Source organism: Panulirus ornatus, chromosome 30 (assembly GCF_036320965.1).
Source record: "Panulirus ornatus isolate Po-2019 chromosome 30, ASM3632096v1, whole genome shotgun sequence".
NCBI classification, from domain to species: domain Eukaryota; kingdom Metazoa; phylum Arthropoda; class Malacostraca; order Decapoda; family Palinuridae; genus Panulirus; species Panulirus ornatus.
The window spans coordinates 385001-408714 of record NC_092253.1 but is presented as its reverse complement, the minus strand read 5'-3'; the positions used below and the strand labels follow the sequence as shown (position 1 = coordinate 408714).

The 23714-nt window shown below is 38.8% G+C and overlaps 1 protein-coding gene across 2 annotated transcripts in view; it reads right to left on the bottom strand.

Moving 5' to 3' along the window:
* Nucleotides 1–533: 533 nt before the first annotated feature.
* Nucleotides 534–23714, bottom strand: part of LOC139758549 (glycine receptor subunit alpha-2-like) — a 163331-nt gene continuing 140150 nt past the window's right edge. For both annotated transcript variants that reach the window (XM_071680069.1, XM_071680070.1), the window contains exons 7-11: nt 8983–9065; nt 7893–8027; nt 5148–5377; nt 3209–3391; nt 534–2062 (exon numbers count right to left, since the gene is read on the bottom strand). In XM_071680069.1, the coding sequence (XP_071536170.1) occupies nt 1742–2062; nt 3209–3391; nt 5148–5377; nt 7893–8027; nt 8983–9065 (952 nt within the window). In that variant the 3' untranslated portion in view covers nt 534–1741. The remainder of the gene's footprint in view (nt 2063–3208; nt 3392–5147; nt 5378–7892; nt 8028–8982; nt 9066–23714) is intronic.

Here is a 23714-nt window from a genome sequence, read left to right as displayed (position 1 = left end):
GTGTATTAAGTCCTGAAGGGTGTATACTGATTGGATCTCTTGTCCAAATTGTCATCTCTCTAGAATTAAACTTGCTAAGAACGATTTCTTCTATGATTTCATTTCCGAAGCGCATAAATATCATTTTTCTTTACAGTATCATTATCATTATTACTATCATTTTCATTATTACTATTATGATTATAATTACTATGATAATAATTATCATTATTATTATTATTATTATTATTATTAATATTATTATTATTATTAGTATTAGTATCATTATTATTATCATTATTATTATTATATCATTATCATTAATTGTTATAATTATCACTCTTATTACTATCATATTAATCATTATCATCATTATTATCATTATTATTATTACTATTATCAATATCATTATCATTATTGTTATTATCACTATTTTTTGTTACTATTATATTCATTATCATTATCATTATCATTGCTATTATCATTGTTATTATTATTATCATTATCATTATTATTATTATCATTATTATTGTTATTATCATCATTATCGTTATTATTAGTGAATTATCATCGTCATTAATGATATAATCCCCTCCTTTTTTTGACTAAATCATTTGTGATTTCTGGCTTAAAGAGTAAATGTATGCAAAACCTTTAACATGACTTAGAGAGGCAGTTGATCTTAACGATCCATTAATAGCTTGTAGAGATAATCGCTTTGTATGTATTTTACCACATAGTGCGATCTTAAACTTACAGCCGCTAGCACGCGCTATCTTGGCTACTTACATGGAACTTATCACACTTTTAAACGTTGAATTGGTAAAGTGAAATACTTGACCAATGTCAAGATATGCTGTATGGTTCCAGAGAGCAATGACCCACTCTATGAATTCTGATCTAGTCCCGGATTCATAGTAACTACAGACTCTGTTGGTAGACTGATTGATCTGACTTAAACTAAAATGTAATATAGTATTGTTTCCTTCTTTATCACGCCAGAATCAGAAGCATATCACTGTTATAAACTTTTCTCTTTAAAGTGTGCATACTAGTTACCATATGATAACATGAATAAAAGTGAGTGGAAGAAGAGTGGGCAGCAAAAGGCTGGGAGAGTTTGTTGAAAAGTAATATGAGGAGGATGAGCTTTTGGATGAATATTGAAGAACTCCAGATGGTCAGAAAAAGGAGAATTTCTGCGTTGTCTGATGATAAAATGTTCAGTGGTGATGATGATCACTGTCATGAACGCCACGCTGCACTTTGCAAGTGTTTAGGTCCTGCCCACAACATTCCGGGCAATTAACTTCGTATGGATAAGTATCGGTGAAGTAGCTAACTAGTTATCATGCAGGTACAAATAGTGTAAATCTCCCTAAGGTGTAACAACTCTGATATAAGTAAATGAAATGAAGACCACGTTCAATATCGGAATCTGTCTTATCGCTGCTGATATGTGGATTCAAATCCATAATGATATTTCAAGGATGATTAACATCTTTTGAATGATTTCCTCGTACTAGTTGACTGAGTGTGATGACCTGGGCTTGATATCTTAGGACTCGAACGCCCAGTCTAGATCTAAAGGAATAAGTTCAAGAAAATAAGATTCAAAGAGTATATTCCTGAATATGAGCTTAATACCATAGATTCCTGGGGATCCAGGGTTTAACTTTCGAAGCCTTACATCTTGGGATATCTTGGGTACGAAGTACAGGGATGTCCAGATGTTTGGAAAGCGTCAACGAGGATGTGACAGTTACCATTCAAAATATACAGCCCAGTAGAGAAGGTTGAGGATGGTAAAACTAACTGGGAAGGCGACTCTGGAAAACCTGTCAACCAGGATGGCTTTCTCTCTGGACTCCTTCATCTCTGCCGCAAGAGAACGGGGCAGGTTGGGCGTCGAACCATACTTGGAGTGCATTCCTAGGGAGGACGCAGGTGGGGCAGGGGCGTGGTGGGGGTGCTGGTGATGGGCGTGTTGGTGTGGAGGTCCTGTCGGAATGATCCTGGGCTCTCCTTCTGGATCCCGGAAGCCCCCGTTCTCAGCCTCCTGGAGGCTCACGTCGCCGCCGTTCTGGAGCAATACAGAGATAAGGAAGCTTTTGGTTACTGAGAGTCAGGTCTAGGGGAGGGGTTGATTTGTCCAAGGGCAGGGAAAAGTTAGCTGAACCAATCAAAATCGTAGCAAAGTCAATGTTGTCAAGTGTCATTGAGACTTTTGGTGGTCCAGGGACTTTGCTATCCCAGTGAAGTGTGAATGGATTTGACTGAGTGGTCTTGTTAATAATAGGAGTGATTAGTTGCTCTACGAAAGTGCAACAGGCATTTATCCCTCTTCAGTCACTCCTAGGGTGATTTTTCTTTTACTCAGGTAAATAGGAAACAAAGTTAACTTAATGAGATGGGTCTCATTTGTCAAATTCATTCACGTCTAAGTTGTGTAGTGTTTTGAGATGGTTCAGTCAAGGTTGGTTGGTTGCTTGTTTGGGCTTCGGACCTATCAACTGCCATGGTCGTTAAGGCCGTCAACGCGAGCTACATCCACCAACCGAAAAATTCTTAACACCTTTGGGTGTTAAAGATAATTCTAAGACCACACACTTTCACAATGAATATGGCCCATGTTCAGTAAAGTATAAGGAGAACATCCACACACATGTATAGAACAATGGATGGATGCAATAAGGCTGAGTGAAATCGCTTAGTCAGTTACGTGACGAAGAAAGTTGGTTCAGTCAAATGTATATTTCCCTAACATAAGAGGTCAGACATGGAGCGCAGAAATATTCAATTATGGTAAATGGAACAGAAATATTTGTTAAGGTATGAACATAAACAAATCTAGTCCTTTCAGGTGTAATGAGGGATTTGTTGGACGGGTGGTGAAAAGTGGTAAGCATTAGAACAATAAAAGTATCGGATAAAAGGAAGAATAGAGCAAGAAAATTAATGGATAGATAAGCCAGGGTTCCTTAGTCATTTGTGCACTTACCAGCCATCCGTCCTTACCTTACTCTCTTGCCTAACCATACCACCCTCTTTCCTTTCTTCACTCCCTTTTTCCCGTCTACCACCCTCCTTTTTCGTGACCTTCCACTTCTCCTCTAACATCCATTATTTTCTAAAATTCTAATTTCTGCCATTCCATCATCCATCCCTTTCCCCTCTCTTAACCTATCCCACAAACATCTTTCCTTCGTTGGCCGGTCGCCTCACTCACCCTCCTGCGGCTGTTTGGGGTGCGTGGCCTGCGCATAGTAAACCTGCGGGTGATGCGACGCACGAGGTTGTCGTCTTGCGGCTTGTGGTCCACCATGTCGCCCAGGATGATGTTTACCATGGCGTACTCCATCAACGACAGGAAGACGAACACCGTGCACGACGACATGAACATGTCGATAGCCTGCACGGGCAGAGAACACTTCACTGGGAAAATGTAGAATGAAAATAAATTTTCACTGATAGTCTACCGTAACACATAAACTAGGCACATAAACTAGTATAAACTAACGATAATCCTCGGTATGATCTGTTTACACCAGGATCAGTCCTCCTTGTCATTAGTTTACGGTAATATTCGTCTTCCTGTACATCAGTTTACGCCAACAGCATTCCTTACCATATCTCCTCCCATCACCAGTTTACACCAACATTAATCCCCTCCAAGATTAGTTGACACCAGCAGTAGTGTATTTCTAAGCAGCTTGAGTGGTTTGATGACAGTACAACAAATATCTAGTGATGTTGTCATGAATATAATACAGGCACTTTGATACAAACAGTGAAAGCAGAATTTCAGCGTCAAGAACACAAGAAATGTACATTGATATACGAAACATGAGAAGAGAGATTAAACTATTTTCTCCTGAATGTTCAGAAGTGTCATACATTGAATAATAAATACAATCATATTTTATAGAAAATATTCTCTTTTCGAATTATATCAGCAGACAAAGTTTTCTTTATGATGCAATAAACAAGAGGAAAAATATGAAATATTTGATGCAAAAAGCAAAAAGATGAAGATTGATCATACTACGATAATAATAGAGCGTTATTTAGTCGGTTTATATGTGAATGCTGGGTTAATGCCATCATGTGCATAAATAGCATGATTGGCAATTTACAACCACAGGTTGTCTATGACAACCATAACCTTATTTTTCTGAATAGATATGTTATGTCAGTCCTGGCCTATAAAAGGAAAAACAGAGAGAGAGAGAGAGAGAGAGAGAGAGAGAGAGAGAGAGAGAGAGAGAGAGAGAGAGAGAGAGAGAGAGAGAGAGAGAGAGAGAGAGAGCACTTACAGGTTCTTACCACGAGATTGTGTCAAAAGGTAAGACTGGAGCATAGCTCTCACAGCAGGAAAACGTAGTTACGAAGAATTTTTAAGGTGATTTACGTGTTGTTAAGTGTTATGTGTGAGATAAAGAGATTGTATGTTTACAGAGTGATAGCCAGTAACTCAAGGGCAGGCGAGGTAGAAAGAAGAAAACTACCTGAGTCAAAGGAGAGACACTTAGCAGCCACTGCAGCGCTGGCTCGCTGAGCAGCTGTCTCTCTTTCCGATACCCAGACGAGTAGTGCCGGAAATATACATCCCTGGATAGTGGCTGCCTGCCACCTAATACACAGAGAGAGAGAGAGAGAGAGAGAGAGAGAGAGAGAGAGAGAGAGAGAGAGAGAGAGAGAGAGAGAGAGAGAGAGAGAGAGAGAGAGAGAGAGAGAGAGAGAGAGAGAGAGAGAGAGGAGAGAGAGAGAGAGATTTGTATCTTGTAGATCCTACATCCTTCTCAGGTACATAATAACATCCCCTTCGATTACAGGTGTAGAAAGATTCATATTTGTTATGATAAGATGTTCAAGACTCGAAGCAAAGTAGTTCAAATGAAACAAGCATCCACTTACAGAATAGCCAACATCCTTTCCTGTTTTCATCTAATTTAACCAGCATCCTCTACGAATATACCCAATGTACTTTTCTTTTAACGCAACCAACTTCCCCTCCTGTATGTCAAACATTCCATTCTAATGTAACCAACATATTCTTATGTAATTACCATCATTTCTTAGTAGACTACCTCCCTCCCCATTAGACCCGACCTTCCCTCTTTATGGGAGGGTCTTTTTTCTTAGAACAGGCAAGCCCTGGGCCTGACCTTGATATAAGAGACGGGCGGAAGGGATTTCTGGGAATTGGCGTGCTGGGTCGAGAGGGTAAGGAGTGAGGTCACCCCAAGGGTGACCCGAGCCGGCACCGCCTCGGGTTTGATCCAAAAGCTGATCCAAGACATGATCACAATGAGGCAGGTCGGGATGTAGGTGTGGAACAAATAGTAGCCCAGGCGCCTCTTGAAGGTGAACACCACCTCGAGACATGTGAAGTTTCCTGCAAGAAAGACAAGGCCGAGAGGACGGCGTATCAGGTACGCAGAAGACTGTAAGAAATTCTCATGACTCATGACTAGATCTCTTTACCAGGTTTTGATAATCAATGAGTCATTCCTTCAATCTTACCTAAAAAGTAATGGAGTCATATTGTGACAATATTATCTCAAATTTTCTTTATCAAGACGTAAATCATAACGACAAAGTATGATAAAAAGTTTGAAATTATATCATATTCAGTGGAAAGATGGTAAAGTTTTAACAGCTTCAAGAAATGAAAAAAAGAAAAACTTATATTATCACTCATTTAGGATGCTTATATGCGACAATAAAAAAGAATGAAATAAGTTACAAAAGCAGATATTTCTTGAAAGATATTCAAAATATACTTTTATAAAGCACATCAGTAATAGGAATAAGCCTACAAAGTTAACGAGTGTTATATCTCTTCTCCCGTGATGCTGGACTGTGGTCCTTCCTAAATTCATCTTTATACGATTATCGAGTATACAAAATGTGCTGTGACCATTCATGAATATTCGGAATATATATATATATATATATATATATATATATATATATATATATATATATATATATATATATATATATATATATATATATATATATATATATATATATATATATATATAAGGCTGGATGTTTCTGCCTATCATTTAAAGAATATTTTATCGATGTCGCATGAAGAAATCTAAAAAGATCCAAATATCATTCTAGACAGATTATTGCATACTAACTGTATGTATACGATTCCCCAATATCATGACTTAAGAGAAGGAGAAGCAGAAATAGACGAGAAAGATGAGAAAGGAAGAGACCATCGAGGAAATGTACGTTAAAGCGGATATGTTAAACGAAAGAATACGAAAAACGAAAGCCCTGATCGTCGCAAACAAGTAATAATTATGACTTAATAACAGAGATCAGTAAACCTTACACGCATAGTAAGTGGAATTTATGTCGAATGTATTTCGTTTAATAAGGCGTGCTGACTCTTGACCTAGATAACCATCAACCTTGTTCCTATATGTTACGGTCGCAGGAACGTCTTTCAAAAAAATATAGTCGTAGCATTAGGTGCCGATTTCAACGTTCTTTCAGATAAGAATTCTGTGTCGTCATGAATCACCCAAGCGGGAGAACCATTAGGCTCACGCTCTGGAATTCTAGTTGAAGCTCCAAAAGATAAAAGTACACTTATCCTGAGGAACCCAGCCTTTATCATTATGTAATGCAAGAACTACTTGGAAATACCGTATGATCATCCAAAGAGAACGAGATGAACTGATAAATTCGGGGAGTAAGCAATGAGGCCTCGGGGAAACTATTTCATTTATCTTACAACAGTTACATTCAATCATCAATCATCTTTTCAATCATCTATCATCACTATAACTTCTAGCTTTAAGTTTCATGATAACTGTAGGTGATGGTTCATGATAGGGATGGTGACAAGCTGATATCGCATGTACACAATAGCAAAGTAACATTTTATATGAAATAACCTATGCAATATTTCTTGTTAATATTTTACTGTTTTTTTTTTTACAACTACTAAGGAGCTCTAAAGCCAAAACGAATTTCATTTTGTATTACTTTTTGTATAACAATTTGACGAATAAAGTATCTTATCTTATCTTATCTTACAGGGCGCAGCTATGCTACTTACAGAAGTTCGTCAGATAAAATGAAAAGAATAATGGAGACTTTGGTCATGTATTTTGTTATAAACTCCTTCTCTTACCACATTAATATGGGAACACCGCGCCACTTTATCACATTCATTTTACAGCAACTGAAAACAAGACAGTACGTTAACAGTCATGCATATTTCATGTGTTGGGACTTAAAAAGAAAAAAGTAAGCTACTAAGTGAAAGTGGCCCATGAGTTAGAATGGATCAATATTATTTGAGAAGATTAAAGTCAGAGAAGGTGGTAATGGGAATGTGTCCAATGATTTTAGTTTGACAAATCTTTATATTAAAGTGGCTTTACTAAACACCGACATATTTACTACAACACAGCAAAGTCTTCATTATCGTGACTTTATGACAGTGAAATCTTCTGTGGCTTGATGATACAACACAGCTACGTCTTCCATTGGTGTTTATTTACGAAACAACAAAATAGTTAATGGATGTGAACGAAAGAGACAAAAAAAAAAAAACTACGTTTTAAGTATATGCAATAAAAGAAGAAAATCTTCCCTAGCGCCAGTAAGAAAAATTTAACCACCAGCAGCAGGAGAATTTGGAAGTAATATCAGGTCACTGCACCAATCAGAGAGCAGTCTGACCTCTAAAACAATATTAGATGATCACATTTCAATTGAATCCATAAGAGAATGGTTTTCCTGAGAACTAAGTCATATCTATTTTTCATGTTCTTCATAAATTCATCCATCTGAAGTGATTACACGCAGGAAGCTGTTCTCTAAGACATTCAGCTACAGACCGTAGTAACTTGGGTCTGAATACTGGACTGCAGGCTCACCTGTAGAATAAACCTGCGTGCAGTCGCCAGTTTCATTGGAGACGAGGTCGAGTTGGGGCAGCTCGATCCTGTCGTCAACCTCAAGAGGTACCAGCGGATCCCATACGAAGATGAGGTCATCCGTCGTGTGTGAGACTGGCACAGGGGAAGGATAAACACGAGGAGGAGGATTATAAGAACCATTAAAGAGATAACAGTGATACATGGGTGACTGCAGGTATATCAAATATTTAGGCAACGTTAGTGGCAATTAGTTATATCAAAAAAGGAAAGTGTTTTATGATTATTTTCAACAGACACAGGGTATCATTATAGTGATGATAATTAAGAGATAATGGTGGACGTGATAAGATGTATGAATATAAATCCATGAATAGCATAAGGTAAGAGGCAACACTGTTTTGGACGCATTGAAAAGCAAAACAACATTTTGATGCAACACACATCATTACTGGTGGAGGAACTTATTTTGTCTTCAGGTTCAAATCAGAATTCCGAGAAAATTAGGAAGTAACTATCCCGACGGGTGTTAATAAATTTTGAGAGTTGGATAGATAAAAGAAATATGAAGTCAATGCATTTCATTTGCAAGTAAGAAGAGCGATCTCTGTCAAGGTTAATTCCTACGCACGATTTAGTTTTCACGTCATGAAACCGTGTTGCGAAAATGAATGATATTGTTCTTGTGATACAGAGATATGAAATATGAAGATAATGATAATAATGATACTAATATTATGACAAAGAAAATGAAAGAAACGTAAGGAAATTTGTGACTCTTTTTTCAGTTCCTGAAGCGCGACTAACTTAAAACTACAGAAAAATCATTAGGCAAGAAAGTTTGAATTATGAACTATTATAAAAGTAAGCCTGACTTTATGGTCTTACACCTGGTAGACCATACTGTGTCATCGAGACGAACATATTGCATGATAAAAACAATGGCACTATCACAAAAGAAAGAGAAGCAAATGATGACATCTACTACACCATTAGAGGTACCGTAGGGCTGTTATGGGACTGAAAACATTGATATAGATATCATAAGAAATGAAACTACAAAAAAGAGAATTTTCTTCATTCCACTCACGGCTCTCTATCTTCATAGCGCACTGTTGTGTGTCATGAGGGTAGGACTTGAAGTTCATGGCGCAGGACAACAGCAGCGTTAACCTAAAGACAATGAAATATAAAGGTTACGAGAGATGCATATCTAGGATATATATTTATGAGGACATAACCCCAAGACCCCTTATCCAAGGTCTCCTGCAACTCCAAAGCTGCTACCAAGCCCACGACTCAAAGAAATAAAAAAGTCCAATATAATCCTGTGATAGAGGAACTGGGAACTTGCCTTGACTGAACAAGCAAAGGCTCCCCTTTTCCTCTAAAGTGATAAGGCAGCTGACCTTAATGACGATAGATTTGTCTCCTCTCTCAGAAACTTCTACTTTGATATCTCCCGACTCCCAGCCTATCTTCTACACCTTTACCCCAAGACTAGATGGAAACATTTGAAATCTGACTGCTATACAGCCTCGAAGTAAAGCACACCACTGCATCTGTTGACTTACCCATGAAATCCTCTGCTCCATCATCATTGCTTCTCGCCAGCAATCAAAATCCCCTTGACTGGAGGACTTTGTATGATTCCACGGTACTAATGTTAACAAGCCCACCTCTTCTCAGAGAGTTACTGTTTCTTGATATCATTAGGATCTTCAGTATGCTATGTTAAAACTTTGATTAGGTGGGTTGATGCTGACACTGGAAGCTCCATAGACAGTCAAAAATTAGTCACTTTCTTTGACTTTATGTATCACAACTCAAAGTAACAAAATATCTGTAGCTCTCACCTTCGTTGAGTTCACCAATGCTTTTGACTTATTCAGCTACAAGATGATGAACAAGGCCATCAAAAATGGGCGACAGAGAAGTCTTATTCCATTATCTGAAGTTTTCTAGACTGAGCACAGTCATATTATAAGTTTTCATGGGTTAAATCCATATTCAAGTCATCTGTTGTATACAATAGTTCACAAAGATAGGATCCATGCGCTTCCAGCTACATGGCAGTGTGTTGATGGTTGTATCACTGGTACAGTGCCATATTATTCACCAGAATTACTCTCACCATTCACCAGTGCTGGATCAACACAACAACAGAATAATCAACCAAACCAAGCCCATGGTTATAATCATAAACATTGTTATCAGCCATATTTCACTTGTCTACCATCCTAATTGAATTTAGCCCCTTTCAGGTTGTCTATTTCACCAGGTTTCTCCAAACAATTGAAAGAAAATTCAAGCTGGTAAAAACATGACTGTGCCTTTACTGAATATCCCGCTTGTAATCTTTATATTCTTGGTCTCCTCAGAGCATCTGAATTCCCTCACCTAAACAGAAGAAAATCTTTACAGCTTGCAATCTTCTGAAACTCACCTCTCCCTGTCGTTGGTCTTTCTCTTTATTTAATACTCTAACGGGACTTGAGGAAAGACGAATAAAATAGCATGTAAGACCTACACTGGTCCCACTTACATTAAAATGAAGAGATGTTTAACGCAAAGATCCTCTCGACTCTACCTATCATCTTGGCCTCCTCAGACAGCAGAGAATGAAGCATCCTCACTTTCTTCTTCACCATCACCTCCTGACACAAGATATCATTCACCCCAAATTGTGTTTCGCCAGCATAACTGCATCAAACGAGTTCGTACAGACTGTTACAAAAACAGCCTGTGAACATCGTCAATAATTAGCAGCCTATTGTTGCTCAGAACCTCTTTCTAAAGGCGAAAGACTCCTGCTGCCTAAGGCTGTGCAACTTCCAGTGAGAGTGAAAAGTTCTTTGACGACACTGTATTCCAACTTAAGGGATTTATCAATGAAAGATCAAGGATACTTTAACTTAGATCCAATAGAACATATCTTCTCAAATTCATCATCAATAAACTCTGGACTGCAAACGCGTAATGCCCTAAGGAACATAGACTGGAATTATTATAATTCAACTCTGTCATGTTGAGTTGAGTAATAATGGATATATGAGCTTACATTGGTAGGTTTTCTGTATATGCTAAACTAAAACTTGTTTCCATCCCTATGGATTATGCAATCTAAAAATGGTGACATACCATAACTTTCATTTTCTACCGTAATTTGATTGTTAAGTAAAGGGATAGCTTTATTGTTGATAGAATTTGTAAACAGTTCTCCTTCCTGTACACATGATAAATTTATGGTACGCTTGTTACCAGACTCGAACGCACCCGACCTACATTCGTGTAGTCACTTGCATTCCAATTGGCGTCCCAGATGGCGTCCTAGCTACGTCTCTTCGTTGTATATCAAATGACTGTTATATTTCTCTCTTGTGTCTCCCCTGATGATGTGATTATTACACGAGAGAGTACTTGGGAACTTATTGTTTCATTTTCCTCGTGGACTCATAGGAATATATATATATATATATATATATATATATATATATATATATATATATATATATATATATATATATATATATATATATATATATATATATATATATATATATATATATATATATATATATATATATATATATATATATATATATATATATATATATATATATATATATATTACCAAACTCATTCACCAGCTTCTGCAGTTTCTCACATGAATCAGCCACCAGCGCTGTATCATCAGCGAACAACAGCTGACTCACTTCTCAAGCTCTCTCATCTGCATACTTGCCCCTCTTTCCAAAACTCTTGCATTCACCTCCCTAACATCCCCATCCATAAACAAATTAAACAACCATGGAGACATCACACACCCCTGCCGCAAACCTACATTCACTGAGAACCAACCACTTTCTTTTCTTCCTACTCGTACACATGCCTTACATCCTCGATAAAAACTTTTCACTGCTTCTAACAAGTTGCCTCCCACACCATATATTCTAAGTACCTTCCACAGATCATCTCTATCAACTCTATCATATGCATTCTCCAGATCCATAAATGCTACATACAAATCCATTTGCTTTTCTAAGTATTTCTCACATACATTCTTCAAAGCAAACACCTGATCCACACATCCTCTACCACTTCTGAAACCACACTGCTCTTCCCCAATCTGATGCTCTGTACATGTCTTCACCCTCTCAATCAATACCCTCCCATACAATTTACCAGGAATACTCAACAAACTTATACCTCTGTAATTTGAGCACTCACTCTTATCCCCTTTGCCTTTGTGCAATGGCACTATGCAAGCATTCCGCCAATCCTCAGGCACCTCACCATGAGTCATACATACATTAAATAACCTTACCAACCAGTCAACAATACAGTCACCCCCTTTTTTAATAAATGCCACTGCAATACCATCCAAACCTGCTGCCTTGCCGGCTTTCATCTTCCGCAAAGCTTTTAATACCTCTTCGCTGTTTACCAAATCATTTTCCCTAACCCTCTCACTTTGCACACCACCTCGACCAAAACACCCTATATCTGCCACTCTATCATAAAAACACATTCAACAAACCTTCAAAATACTCATTCCATCTCCTTCTCACATCATCCCTACTTGTTATCACCTCCCCATTAGCCCCCTTCACTGAAGTTCCCATTTTCTCCCTTGTCTTACGCACTTTATTTACCTCCTTCCAGAACATCTTTTTATTCTACCTAAAATTTAATGATACTTTCTCACCCCAACTGTCATTTGCCCTCTTTTTCACCTCTCGCACCTTTCTCTTGACCTCCAGTCTCTTTCTTTTATACATCTCCCACTCATATATATATATATATATATATATATATATATATATATATATATATATATATATATATATATATATATATATATATATATATATATATATATATATATATATATATATATAAATATATATATATATATATATATATATATATATATATATATATATATATATATATATATATATATATATATATATATATATATATATATATATATATATATATATATATATATATATATATAAATATATATATATATATATATATATATATATATATATATATATATATATATATATATATATATATATATATATATATATATATATATATATATATATATATATATATATATACATATATATATATATATATATTATCCCTGGGGATAGGGGATTAAGAATACTTCCCACGTATTCCCTGCGTGTCGTAGAAGTCGACTAAAAGGGGAGGGAGCGGGGGGCTGGAAATCCTCCCCTCTCGTTTTTTTTTTAATTTTCCAAAATAAGGAACAGAGGGGGCCAGGTGAGGATATTCCAAAAAAGGCCCAGTCCTCTGTTCTTCACGCTACCTCGCTAACGCGGGAAATGGCGAATAGTTTGAAAAAGAAAAAGAAAAAAAAAAATATATATATATATATATATATATATATATATATATATATATATATATATATATATATATTTTTTTTTTTTTTTTTCTTTTTTTTTTTATACTTTGTCGCTGTCTCCCGCGTTTGCGAGGTAGCACAAGGAAACAGACGAAAGAAATGGCCCAACCCCCCCCCATACACATGTATATACATACGTCCACACACGCAAATATACATACCTACACAGCTTTCCATGGTTTACCCCAGACGCTTCACATGCCCTGCTTCAATCCACTGACAGCACGTCAACCCCGGTATACCACATCGCTCCAATTCACTCTATTCCTTGCCCTCCTTTCACCCTCCTGCATGTTCAGGCCCCGATCACACAAAATCTTTTTCACTCCATCTTTCCACCTCCAATTTGGTCTCCCTCTTCTCCTTGTTCCCTCCACCTCCGACACATATATCCTCTTGGTCAATCTTTCCTCACTCATCCTCTCCATGTGCCATGTGTGAAGGGCGCAAATGGGGAGGTGATAACAAGTAGTGGTGATGTGAGAAGGAGATGGAGTGAGTATTTTGAAGGTTTGTTGAATGTGTTTGATGATAGAGTGGCAGATATAGGGTGTTTTGGTCGAGGTGGTGTGCAAAGTGAGAGGGTTAGGGAAAATGATTTGGTAAACAGAGAAGAGGTAGTAAAAGCTTTGCGGAAGATGAAAGCCGGCAAGGCAGCAGGCTTGGATGGTATTGCAGTGGAATTTATTAAAAAAGGGGGTGACTGTATTGTTGACTGGTTGGTAAGGTTATTTAATGTATGTATGACTCATGGTGAGGTGCCTGAGGATTGGCGGAATGCGTGCATAGTGCCATTGTACAAAGGCAAAGGGGATAAGAGTGAGTGCTCAAATTACAGAGGTATAAGTTTGTTGTGTATTCTTGGTAAATTATATGGGAGGGTATTGATTGAGAGGGTGAAGGCATGTACAGAGCATCAGATTGGGGAAGAGCAGTGTGGTTTCAGAAGTGGTAGAGGATGTGTGGATCAGGTGTTTGCTTTGAAGAATGTATGTGAGAAATACTTAGAAAAGCAAATGGATTTGTATGTAGCATTTATGGATCTGGAGAAGGCATATGATAGAGTTGATAGAGATGCTCTGTGGAAGGTATTAAGAATATATGGTGTGGGAGGCAAGTTGTTAGAAGCAGTGAAAAGTTTTTATCGAGGATGTAAGGCATGTGTACGTGTAGGAAGAGAGGAAAGTGATTGGTTCTCAGTGAATGTAGGTTTGCGGCAGGGGTGTGTGATGTCTCCATGGTTGTTTAATTTGTTTATGGATGGGGTTGTTAGGGAGGTAAATGCAAGAGTTTTGGAAAGAGGGGCAAGTATGAAGTCTGTTGGGGATGAGAGAGCTTGGGAAGTGAGTCAATTGTTGTTCGCTGATGATACAGCGCTGGTGGCTGATTCATGTGAGAAACTGCAGAAGCTGGTGACTGAGTTTGGAAAAGTGTGTGGAAGAAGAAAGTTAAGAGTAAATGTGAATAAGAGCAAGGTTATTAGGTACAGTAGGGTTGAGGGTCAAGTCAGTTGGGAGGTGAGTTTGAATGGAGAAAAACTGGAGGAAGTGAAGTGTTTTAGATATCTGGGAGTGGATCTGGCAGCGGATGGAACCATGGAAGCGGAAGTGGATCATAGGGTGGGGGAGGGGGCGAAAATCCTGGGGGCCTTGAAGAATGTGTGGAAGTCGAGAACATTATCTCGGAAAGCAAAAATGGGTATGTTTGAAGGAATAGTGGTTCCAACAATGTTGTATGGTTGCGAGGCGTGGGCTATGGATAGAGTTGTGCGCAGGAGGATGGATGTGCTGGAAATGAGATGTTTGAGGACAATGTGTGGCTGTGAGGTGGTTTGATCGAGTGAGTAACGTAAGGGTAAGAGAGATGTGTGGAAATAAAAAGAGCGTGGTTGAGAGAGCAGAAGAGGGTGTTTTGAAGTGGTTTGGGCACATGGAGAGGATGAGTGAGGAAAGATTGACCAAGAGGATATATGTGTCGGAGGTGGAGCGAACAAGGAGAAGAGGGAGACCAAATTGGAGGTGGAAAGATGGAGTGAAAAAGATTTTGTGTGATCGGGGCCTGAACATGCAGGAGGGTGAACCTTGATGAAGTGAGAAAGAAATGGAGTGAGTATTTTGAAGGTTTGTTGAATATGTTCGATGATAGAGTAGCAGATATAGGGTGATTTGTTCGGGGTGCTTGCCTTCATTCATTCCTGGTGCTACCCTGTCCCACAGGAAACAGCATCGCTACCCTTTGCTTCATCAAGGTCGCGCCAGGAAAACAGACAAAAAAGGCCACATTCGTTCACACTCAGTCTCTAGCTGTCATGTGTAATGCGCCGAAACCACAGCTCCCTTTCCACATCCAGGCCCCACAAAACTTTCCATGGTTTACCCCAGACGTTTCACATGTGTGTTTGTGTTGTCAGATGTGCTGTGCTGTTAGTGTTGCGAGAGCTTCACTATTGGTATTATTACGGTAAGTGTTACGTCGCAGCTGATTGCAGAGCTACATCATTGATATCGAGTCAATAGCTGCATCTTTGTTAATTTATTGCCAGAGGGGTAGAGTTCCGGATGGTAGAAGAACTCTTGTTTTATCGCCGCTACTGTACCGCCATGATTTCAAAAGCTACAGAAATTTTGAGTGTTAGTGTCAGACTTCCAGAAGCTGCACTTCTATATGAAATGAAGGATTGTCCCTAAAGTGTCTGCGTCCAGCAGCGTCCACGAAAGTTGGGATGACGCAGTATAAGGCAATCATGCCTCGGGAAATTAAAGTGTCTCGCGTGTCGATACAACATCAGCAGTGAAGTATGTGTTTGCTCTGCTACAATATTGATATTAGACTTAAAATATAGGGGAAAGGCGTGTGTTTGCACTCCCACAAGATTTACAGGAAATATATACATGCATGAACAAACATGTTTTTCATTCTGGAATATTCATTATGATGACCTGCACTCGTAAATCTTGTGTTCATCATTCCAGAACAATTGTTTAAGGAGACTTGTTTCCGTGTAAGAAACACATACGTTTGTTTTCATGGAAAATAATAGTAAGGCCAGTGAGGTGCGTTATTAACTCGAGTTTATAACTTCAGATTTCCAGATCTACCCAGTCTACCATTTCAGATTTATTGGAACCGTCCCAGAAGAACGACTTTCAAGATTCTTCGTCTGAATTTGCATAATTTCCTGTAATCAGGTTTAATACCAAGTTTTAAAGGCTTTCTACAGAATGGTAGTCCGACATCTAACGGGGAATCTTCATAACAACACTTTTGAAGACTTGCTATACACATCGCTTTCAACTGTTTTGTTGCATGAAAATAATGGCTTCTGCTTTTTGAGCTCCGTGGCAACAGTTTATTACTAAGAGATACTCAGTAAAGTGTGGTTGGTTTGTGAGGTCAGTCAAGTATGGCTTGTGAAAAAGTCAGTCAAGTGCGGCTTGTGAGACAGTTTGCGGAGACTTCCTCTATTCATCATTCCTGTTGCTATTATTTGTTGTCATCATTTGCATCAGAGGCGGCAGTGCTGTGTCTTTGATTATTCTGAATGCTGAGAACTGTTGGATGGAGTGAGGAATATCAAGACCACCAGATATTTGTGTCATGATGGAGAACAATGAACATAGAGAGAGAGAGAGAGAGAGAGAGAGAGAGAGAGAGAGAGAGAGAGAGAGAGAGAGAGAGAGAGAGAGAGAGAGAGAGAGAGAGAGAGAGAGAGAGGTTTACATAGCAGATCCGCTATCAGTTTATATATTGCAAAACAAAAGGTTTGGAGCACAAGGGTGAGAAACTTTACCACAGAAAACAGATTAAGGACATTAGGAAAACAGATTATTGTGATGTCAATAAAAATCATAGATACAGGGAAAGAATATATAGACAACCCTCTGCAAAGACTGTCTGAAATTGGGAATATCTTGCTAACAATGATAGAGAGAGAGGAAAAAAAATAGATTCATAGAAATCATGAAACAATGAGAGGCATATCTGTTAAAAGATGAAGTGTGCTCAAAGTACAAGGTATTATATGAGATGAATTAAGGAAGACGAAAGTGGATGAAAATCCGACAACGTATTGTTATGTATATGCATATCTCTGAAAATGCATCTTTACCACAATTTTTTAACTACGTATCTTTACGTTATCACTCGTTTGGTGATAACGTATGTGGAACCTGTAGGATAATGATAGGAATGAATTCTGTAATAAACAACAGCATGTTGTGATGTACATGTTCGTTTTTCAAGGACTGGAAAGAAAGGAGATGGCGCGGCGGCGCACTTAACCATCACTGCCGTGGCTATCAAGTTCCCCTTCTTGGCCCGGGTTGCTGTCTTTTCTATTTGCCACACTTACACGTGGGTTACTGATTTTCAACCCATAGACACACGACTTTCTCTCCATGTCACACATAACACTTTCCGATATGAAGCTCACAAACTCATTATTCTAGATTCCAAATTTCCGTTTTATAAGAGCAAATAGAAGTTCCAAACATGATGTTTCTTTGTTGGACAGTTGAAATATTTCCAAACTAAACTATGTTAACTATTGTAGAGATAACAGTGAATTTACTTTTATCCACTTATTCAGTTCATTCTCAGCACATGAATGGATGCTAATTCATTGAAATTACGAAACGGTTGCCTAAAGTTTCACATTAAATCTCGTTATCTGATTATAACAAAACTGATAGTTTTCGAGTACTCATAGGCCAGGAAGAATAGAAAAATCTAAAACATAGACTCAATGAGGTAGACCAAACACCACAGGAACTATCATAATCTCCAGTCAACTTAGGAGATATCTGCGCACATAATACAGCTTATAGATGAATTCATTATCAGAGAGAAGGAAAATTTTGATTTTTAAACAGAAACGGAACACACGAGCAAGCGAACGTGCAAGTTCAGAGGCACGCTCTTTCAGTATATGGGGATGGATGGCATCGGGAACAGAAGCATTGCTTGAGTCCAAAGAATGAAACGCTTCTCGGACAGTTCAAAAAGAGACTGCGGGAAGAGGCATAGAATTAGTAAGAGGATCATCAGAGGGTGAAGGAATGTTAGAGTCATCCAAGGTGGAGTCAGAGGAGGAACGTGAACCAGAGTTGTTTTGTCAACGGGAGAGATATCTATAGTACCGTCAGAAAGGGAAAGTGAGGGAAAGGTAGAGTGGCAGTTGTTAGAGATGCCCTGAGCTAAAGACTAGAGAGACATATCAGTGGATGACGAGGAGAAGTTATAGCATTTCCTTTGAATAAAGGAACGCTTCGCCTCACGGATAACGTGCTTGCAGCGATTATGGGCACTGATAGAAGCTGAATGAGAGACAGAGGAAGGAAATTTTTTCCAAGCTCGATATGCCTGATCTCTTGTCAGAATAGCCTCAGAACAGGAACGGTTGAACAATGGACTAGATAAAGAAGTAGTCTTGGAGAAACAGGGGATGAATGCTTCCATTCCCGCAAAAATAACCTCTGTTATGCGTTTGGCGGAGATAGAAGCATCACCTCACAAGAGAAGCATAATTTACCTAAGGAGAGGCAGAAAAGAAGTTACGTAAGTTATTGCAGTCAGCTTTGTTCAGGTGCCGGTATCTACTAGAGGTGAAAAACGAATCCAGAATATAAGTGAAGTGGTCACAGTGGTCAGGTAAATGGGTAAGGTGGGAGATAATTTGCGCTAAATCATTGAGAAACGAGAATGTAAGGGCTTCGATCCATCCACCATCCGTATGGGAGAAATTCAACCCTGCCCTATGGAGAAATACACGAGGTGGAGGATCTAGGCTTGCGGGCAAGAGGATGTTACAGTCTCATGGCAGGAGTTTAGATAGTTGAAGAAGGATATGAAATATGAAGAATTAGGAGAGCAATAGGCTAAACACAGGACAAATGTATTACTAGGGAGACAGGCTTTGAGCCATATGACATCAAAGTTTGGAGACTCAAGGTCCTTGAGGCGAGCAACACGTGTGTTTACGCTGGAATAAGCACAAACACCACCTTTGAAGGAATCGTGAGTGGAGGTCATAACTCGATATGAAAAAGGGACTAGTGAGAAAATCATTATACAACTGTGTCTCAGAGAGAAGATATTAGGATAGGTATTAGACAGATGGTGTTCAACTGAGGAGAGTTTACTAGAGATCACGAATGTTGGTATAGTGAAGAGAAAACGAGGATGGTCTCACACAGAGGGAAAGGTCGTGGGAGAGGCCGGGACTACTACTGCCAGATGCCTCCCTCTCGTAACACATATCCACTTGGTGTGCTATACGTTTAGTCTTCTGCATTGGATCGTCACCAATTTAAGGAGGTTACTCTCATTGCTGACGGAATGAAAACTAGTTTCATTTTCAGAACAAGTGAAGAGGAACTAAAACAATAACAGTAAGCCAACCCTGCTCCGTTAACACTAGCTAACATAGTCATACCTCAGCTACAGTAACACCCGCTTATTTATCCACTCATCTGTTACAGTAACACCAGCTTACTTACCCACTCATGGGTTACGGTAACACCAGTTTACTAAGCCACACCTCCCTTGTCACAATACCAGCTCTCATAGCCATACCACCGTTACAGCGACACCGTTTTAGATAGCCACTCCTCCGTTACACAAACACCAGCTTACGTACCCACTCCTCCGTTACAAAAGCACGAGCTTACGTACCCACTCCTCCGTTACACAAACACCAGCTTACGTACCCACTCCTCCGTTACATAAACACCAGCTTTCGTAGCCACTCCTCGTAAGAGAGGCCCCTAAGGGCGAAGTCGGCGGACACAACATACAAGACTTACCCTCTCTGAAGGACTAGACTCGAGTACTGTGTCCTCCAAGATCAAACACCAGCGGAGGAAGAGGCATCTGTGACTCTGAGGTACCCTAAGGCATGATATGAGAGAGAGAGAGAGAGAGAGAGAGAGAGAGAGAGAGATGGCGAATATATATATATATATATATATATATATATATATATATATATATATATATATATATATATATATATATATATATATAAATATATATATATATATATATATATATATATATATATATATATATATATATATATATATATATATATATATATATATATATATATATATATATATATATATATATATAGTAAAAGCTTTGCGGAGGATGAAAGCCGGCAAGGCAGCAGGTTTGGATGGTATTGCAGTGGAATTTATTAAAAAAGGGGGTGACTGTGTTATTGACTGGTTGGTAAGGTTATCTAATGTATGTATGATTCATGGTGAGGTGCCTGAGGATTGGCGGAATGTGTGCATAGTGCCATTTTACAAAGGCAAAGGGGATAAGAGTGAGTGCTCAAATTTCAGAGGTATAAGTTTGTTGAGTATTCCTGGTAAATTATATGGGAGGGTATTGATTGAGAGGGTGAAGGCATGTACAGAGCATCAGATTGGGGAAGAGCAGTGTGGTTTCAGAAGTGGTAGAGGATATGTGGATCAGGTGTTTGCTTTGAAGAATGTATGTGAGAAATACTTAGAAAAGCAAATGGATTTGTATGTAGCATTTATGGTTCTGGAGAAGGCATATGATGGGTGATTATTGGTGCGTATGCACCTGGGCATGAGAAGAAAGATCATGCGAGGCAAGTGTTTTGGGAGCAGCTGAGTGAGTGTTTACTTTTTTACACTCTATCACATACTCCCACCACTCCTGTTTCAGGAGTAGTGCTACTCCTTCCCTTGCTCTTGTCCTCTCACTAACCGCTGACTTTACTCCCAAGACGTCCCCAAACCACTCCTCCCCTTTACCCTTGAGCTTTGTTTCACACAGAGCCAAAACATCCAGGTTCCTTTCCTGAAACATACTACCTATCTCTCCTTTTTTCACATCTTGGTTACATCCACACGCATTTAGACACCCCAATCTGAGCCTTCGAGTAGGATGAGCACTCCCCGCGTGACTTCTTCTGTTTCCCCTTTCAGAAAGTTAAAATACAAGAAGGGGAGGGTTTCCACTCCCGCTCTCCTGTCCCTTTTAGTCGCCCTCTACGACACGGGAGGAATGCGTTGGAAGTATGCTTTCTCCCCTATCCCCCGGGATATATATATATATATATATATATATATATATATATATATATATATATATATATATATATATATTCTTTCTTTTCTTTTAAACTATTCGCCATTTCCCGCGTTAGCGAGGTAGCGTTAAGAACAGAGGACTGGGCCTTTTTTGGAATATCCTCACCTGGCCCCCTCTGTTCCTTCTTTTGGAAAATTAGAAAAAAAACGAGAGGGGAGGATTTCCAGCCTCCCTCTCCCTCCCCTTTTAGTCGCCTTCTACGGCACGCAGGGAATACGTGGGAAGTATTCTTAATCCCCTATCCCCATATATATATATATATATATATATATATATATATATATATATATATATATATATATATATATATATATATATATATATATATATATATATATATATATATATATATATATATATATGAACAATCACATGTTTACCAAATGGCGTCCTAGCTACGTCTCTTCGTTGTATATCAACTGACTGTTATATTTCTTGCTTGTGTCTCCCCTGATGATGTGATTATTACACGAAAGTGCACTTGGGAACTTACTAGTGTTTCATTTTACCCGTGGACTCATATATATATATATATATATATATATATATATATATATATATATATATATATATATATATATATATAATAAAAAGATGTTCTGGAAGGAGGTAAATAAAGTGCGTAAGACAAGGGAGCAAATGGGAACTTCAGTGAAGGGCGCAAATGGGGAGGTGATAACAAGTAGTGGTGATGTGAGAAGGAGATGGAGTGAGTATTTTGAAGGTTTGTTGAATGTGTTTGATGATAGAGTGGCAGATATAGGGTGTTTAGGTCGAGGTGGTGTGCAAAGTGCGAGGGTTAGGGAAAATGAGTTGGTAAACAGAGAAGAGGTAGTAAAAGCTTTGCGGAAGATGAAAGCCGGCAAGGCAGCAGGTTTGGATGGTATTGCAGTGGAATTTTTTAAAAAAAGGGGGTGACTGTATTGTTGACTGGTTGGTAAGGTTATTTAATGTATGTATGACTCATGGTGAGGTGCCTGAGGATTGGCGGAATGCTTGCATAGTGCCATTGCACAAAGGCAAAGGGGATAAGAGTGAGTGCTCAAATTACAGAGGTATAAGTTTGTTGAGTATTCCTGGCAAATTATATGGGAAGGTATTGATTGAGAGGGTGAAGGCATGTACAGAGCATCAGATTGGGGAAGAGCAGTGTGGTTTCAGAAGTGGTAGAGGATGTGTGGATCAGGTGTTTGCTTTGAAGAATGTATGTGAGAAATACTTAGAAAAGCAAATGGATTTGTATGTAGCATTTATGGATCTGGAGAAGGCATATGAGAGAGTTGATAGAGATGCTCTGTGGAAGGTATTAAGAATATATGGTGTGGGAGGCAAGTTGTTAGAAGCAGTGAAAAGTTTTTATCGAGGATGTAAGGCATGTATACGTGTAGGAAGAGAGGAAAGTGATTGGTTCTCAGTGAATGTAGGTTTGCGGCAGGGGTGTGTGATGTCTCCATGGTTGTTTAATTTGTTTATGGATGGGGATGTTAGGGAGGTGAATGCAAGAGTTTTGGAAAGAGGGGCAAGTATGAAGTCTGTTGGGGATGAGAGAGCTTGGGAAGTGAGTCAGTTGTTGTTCGCTGATGATACAGCGCTGGTGGCTGATTCATGTGAGAAACTGCAGAAGCTGGTGACTGAGTTTGGTAGAGTGTGTGAAAGAAGAAAGTTAAGAGTAAATGTGAATAAGAGCAAGGTTATTAGGTACAGTAGGGTTGAGGGTCAATTCAATTGGGAGGTGAGTTTGAAATGGAGAAAAACTGGAGGAAGTGAAGTGTTTTAGATATCTGGGAGTGGATCTGGCAGCGGATGGAACCATGGAAGCGGAAGTGGCTCATAGTGTGGGGGAGGGGGCGAAAATTCTGGGAGCCTTGAAGAATGTGTGGAAGTCGAGAACATTATCTCGGAAAGCAAAAATGGGTATGTTTGAAGGAATAGTGGTTCCAACAATGTTTTATGGTTGCGAGGCGTGGGCTATGGATAGAGTTGTGCGCAGGAGGATGGATGTGCTGGAAATGAGATGTTTGAGGACAATGTGTGGTGTGAGGTGGTTTGATCGAGTAAGTAACGTAAGGGTAAGAGAGATGTGTGGAAATAAAAAGAGCGTGGTTGAGAGAGCAGAAGAGGGTGTTTTGAAATGGTTTGGTCACATGGAGAGAATGAGTGAGGAAAGATTGACCAAGAGGATATATGTGTCGGAGGTGGAGGGAACGAGGAGAAGAGGGAGACCAAATTGGAGGTGGAAGGAT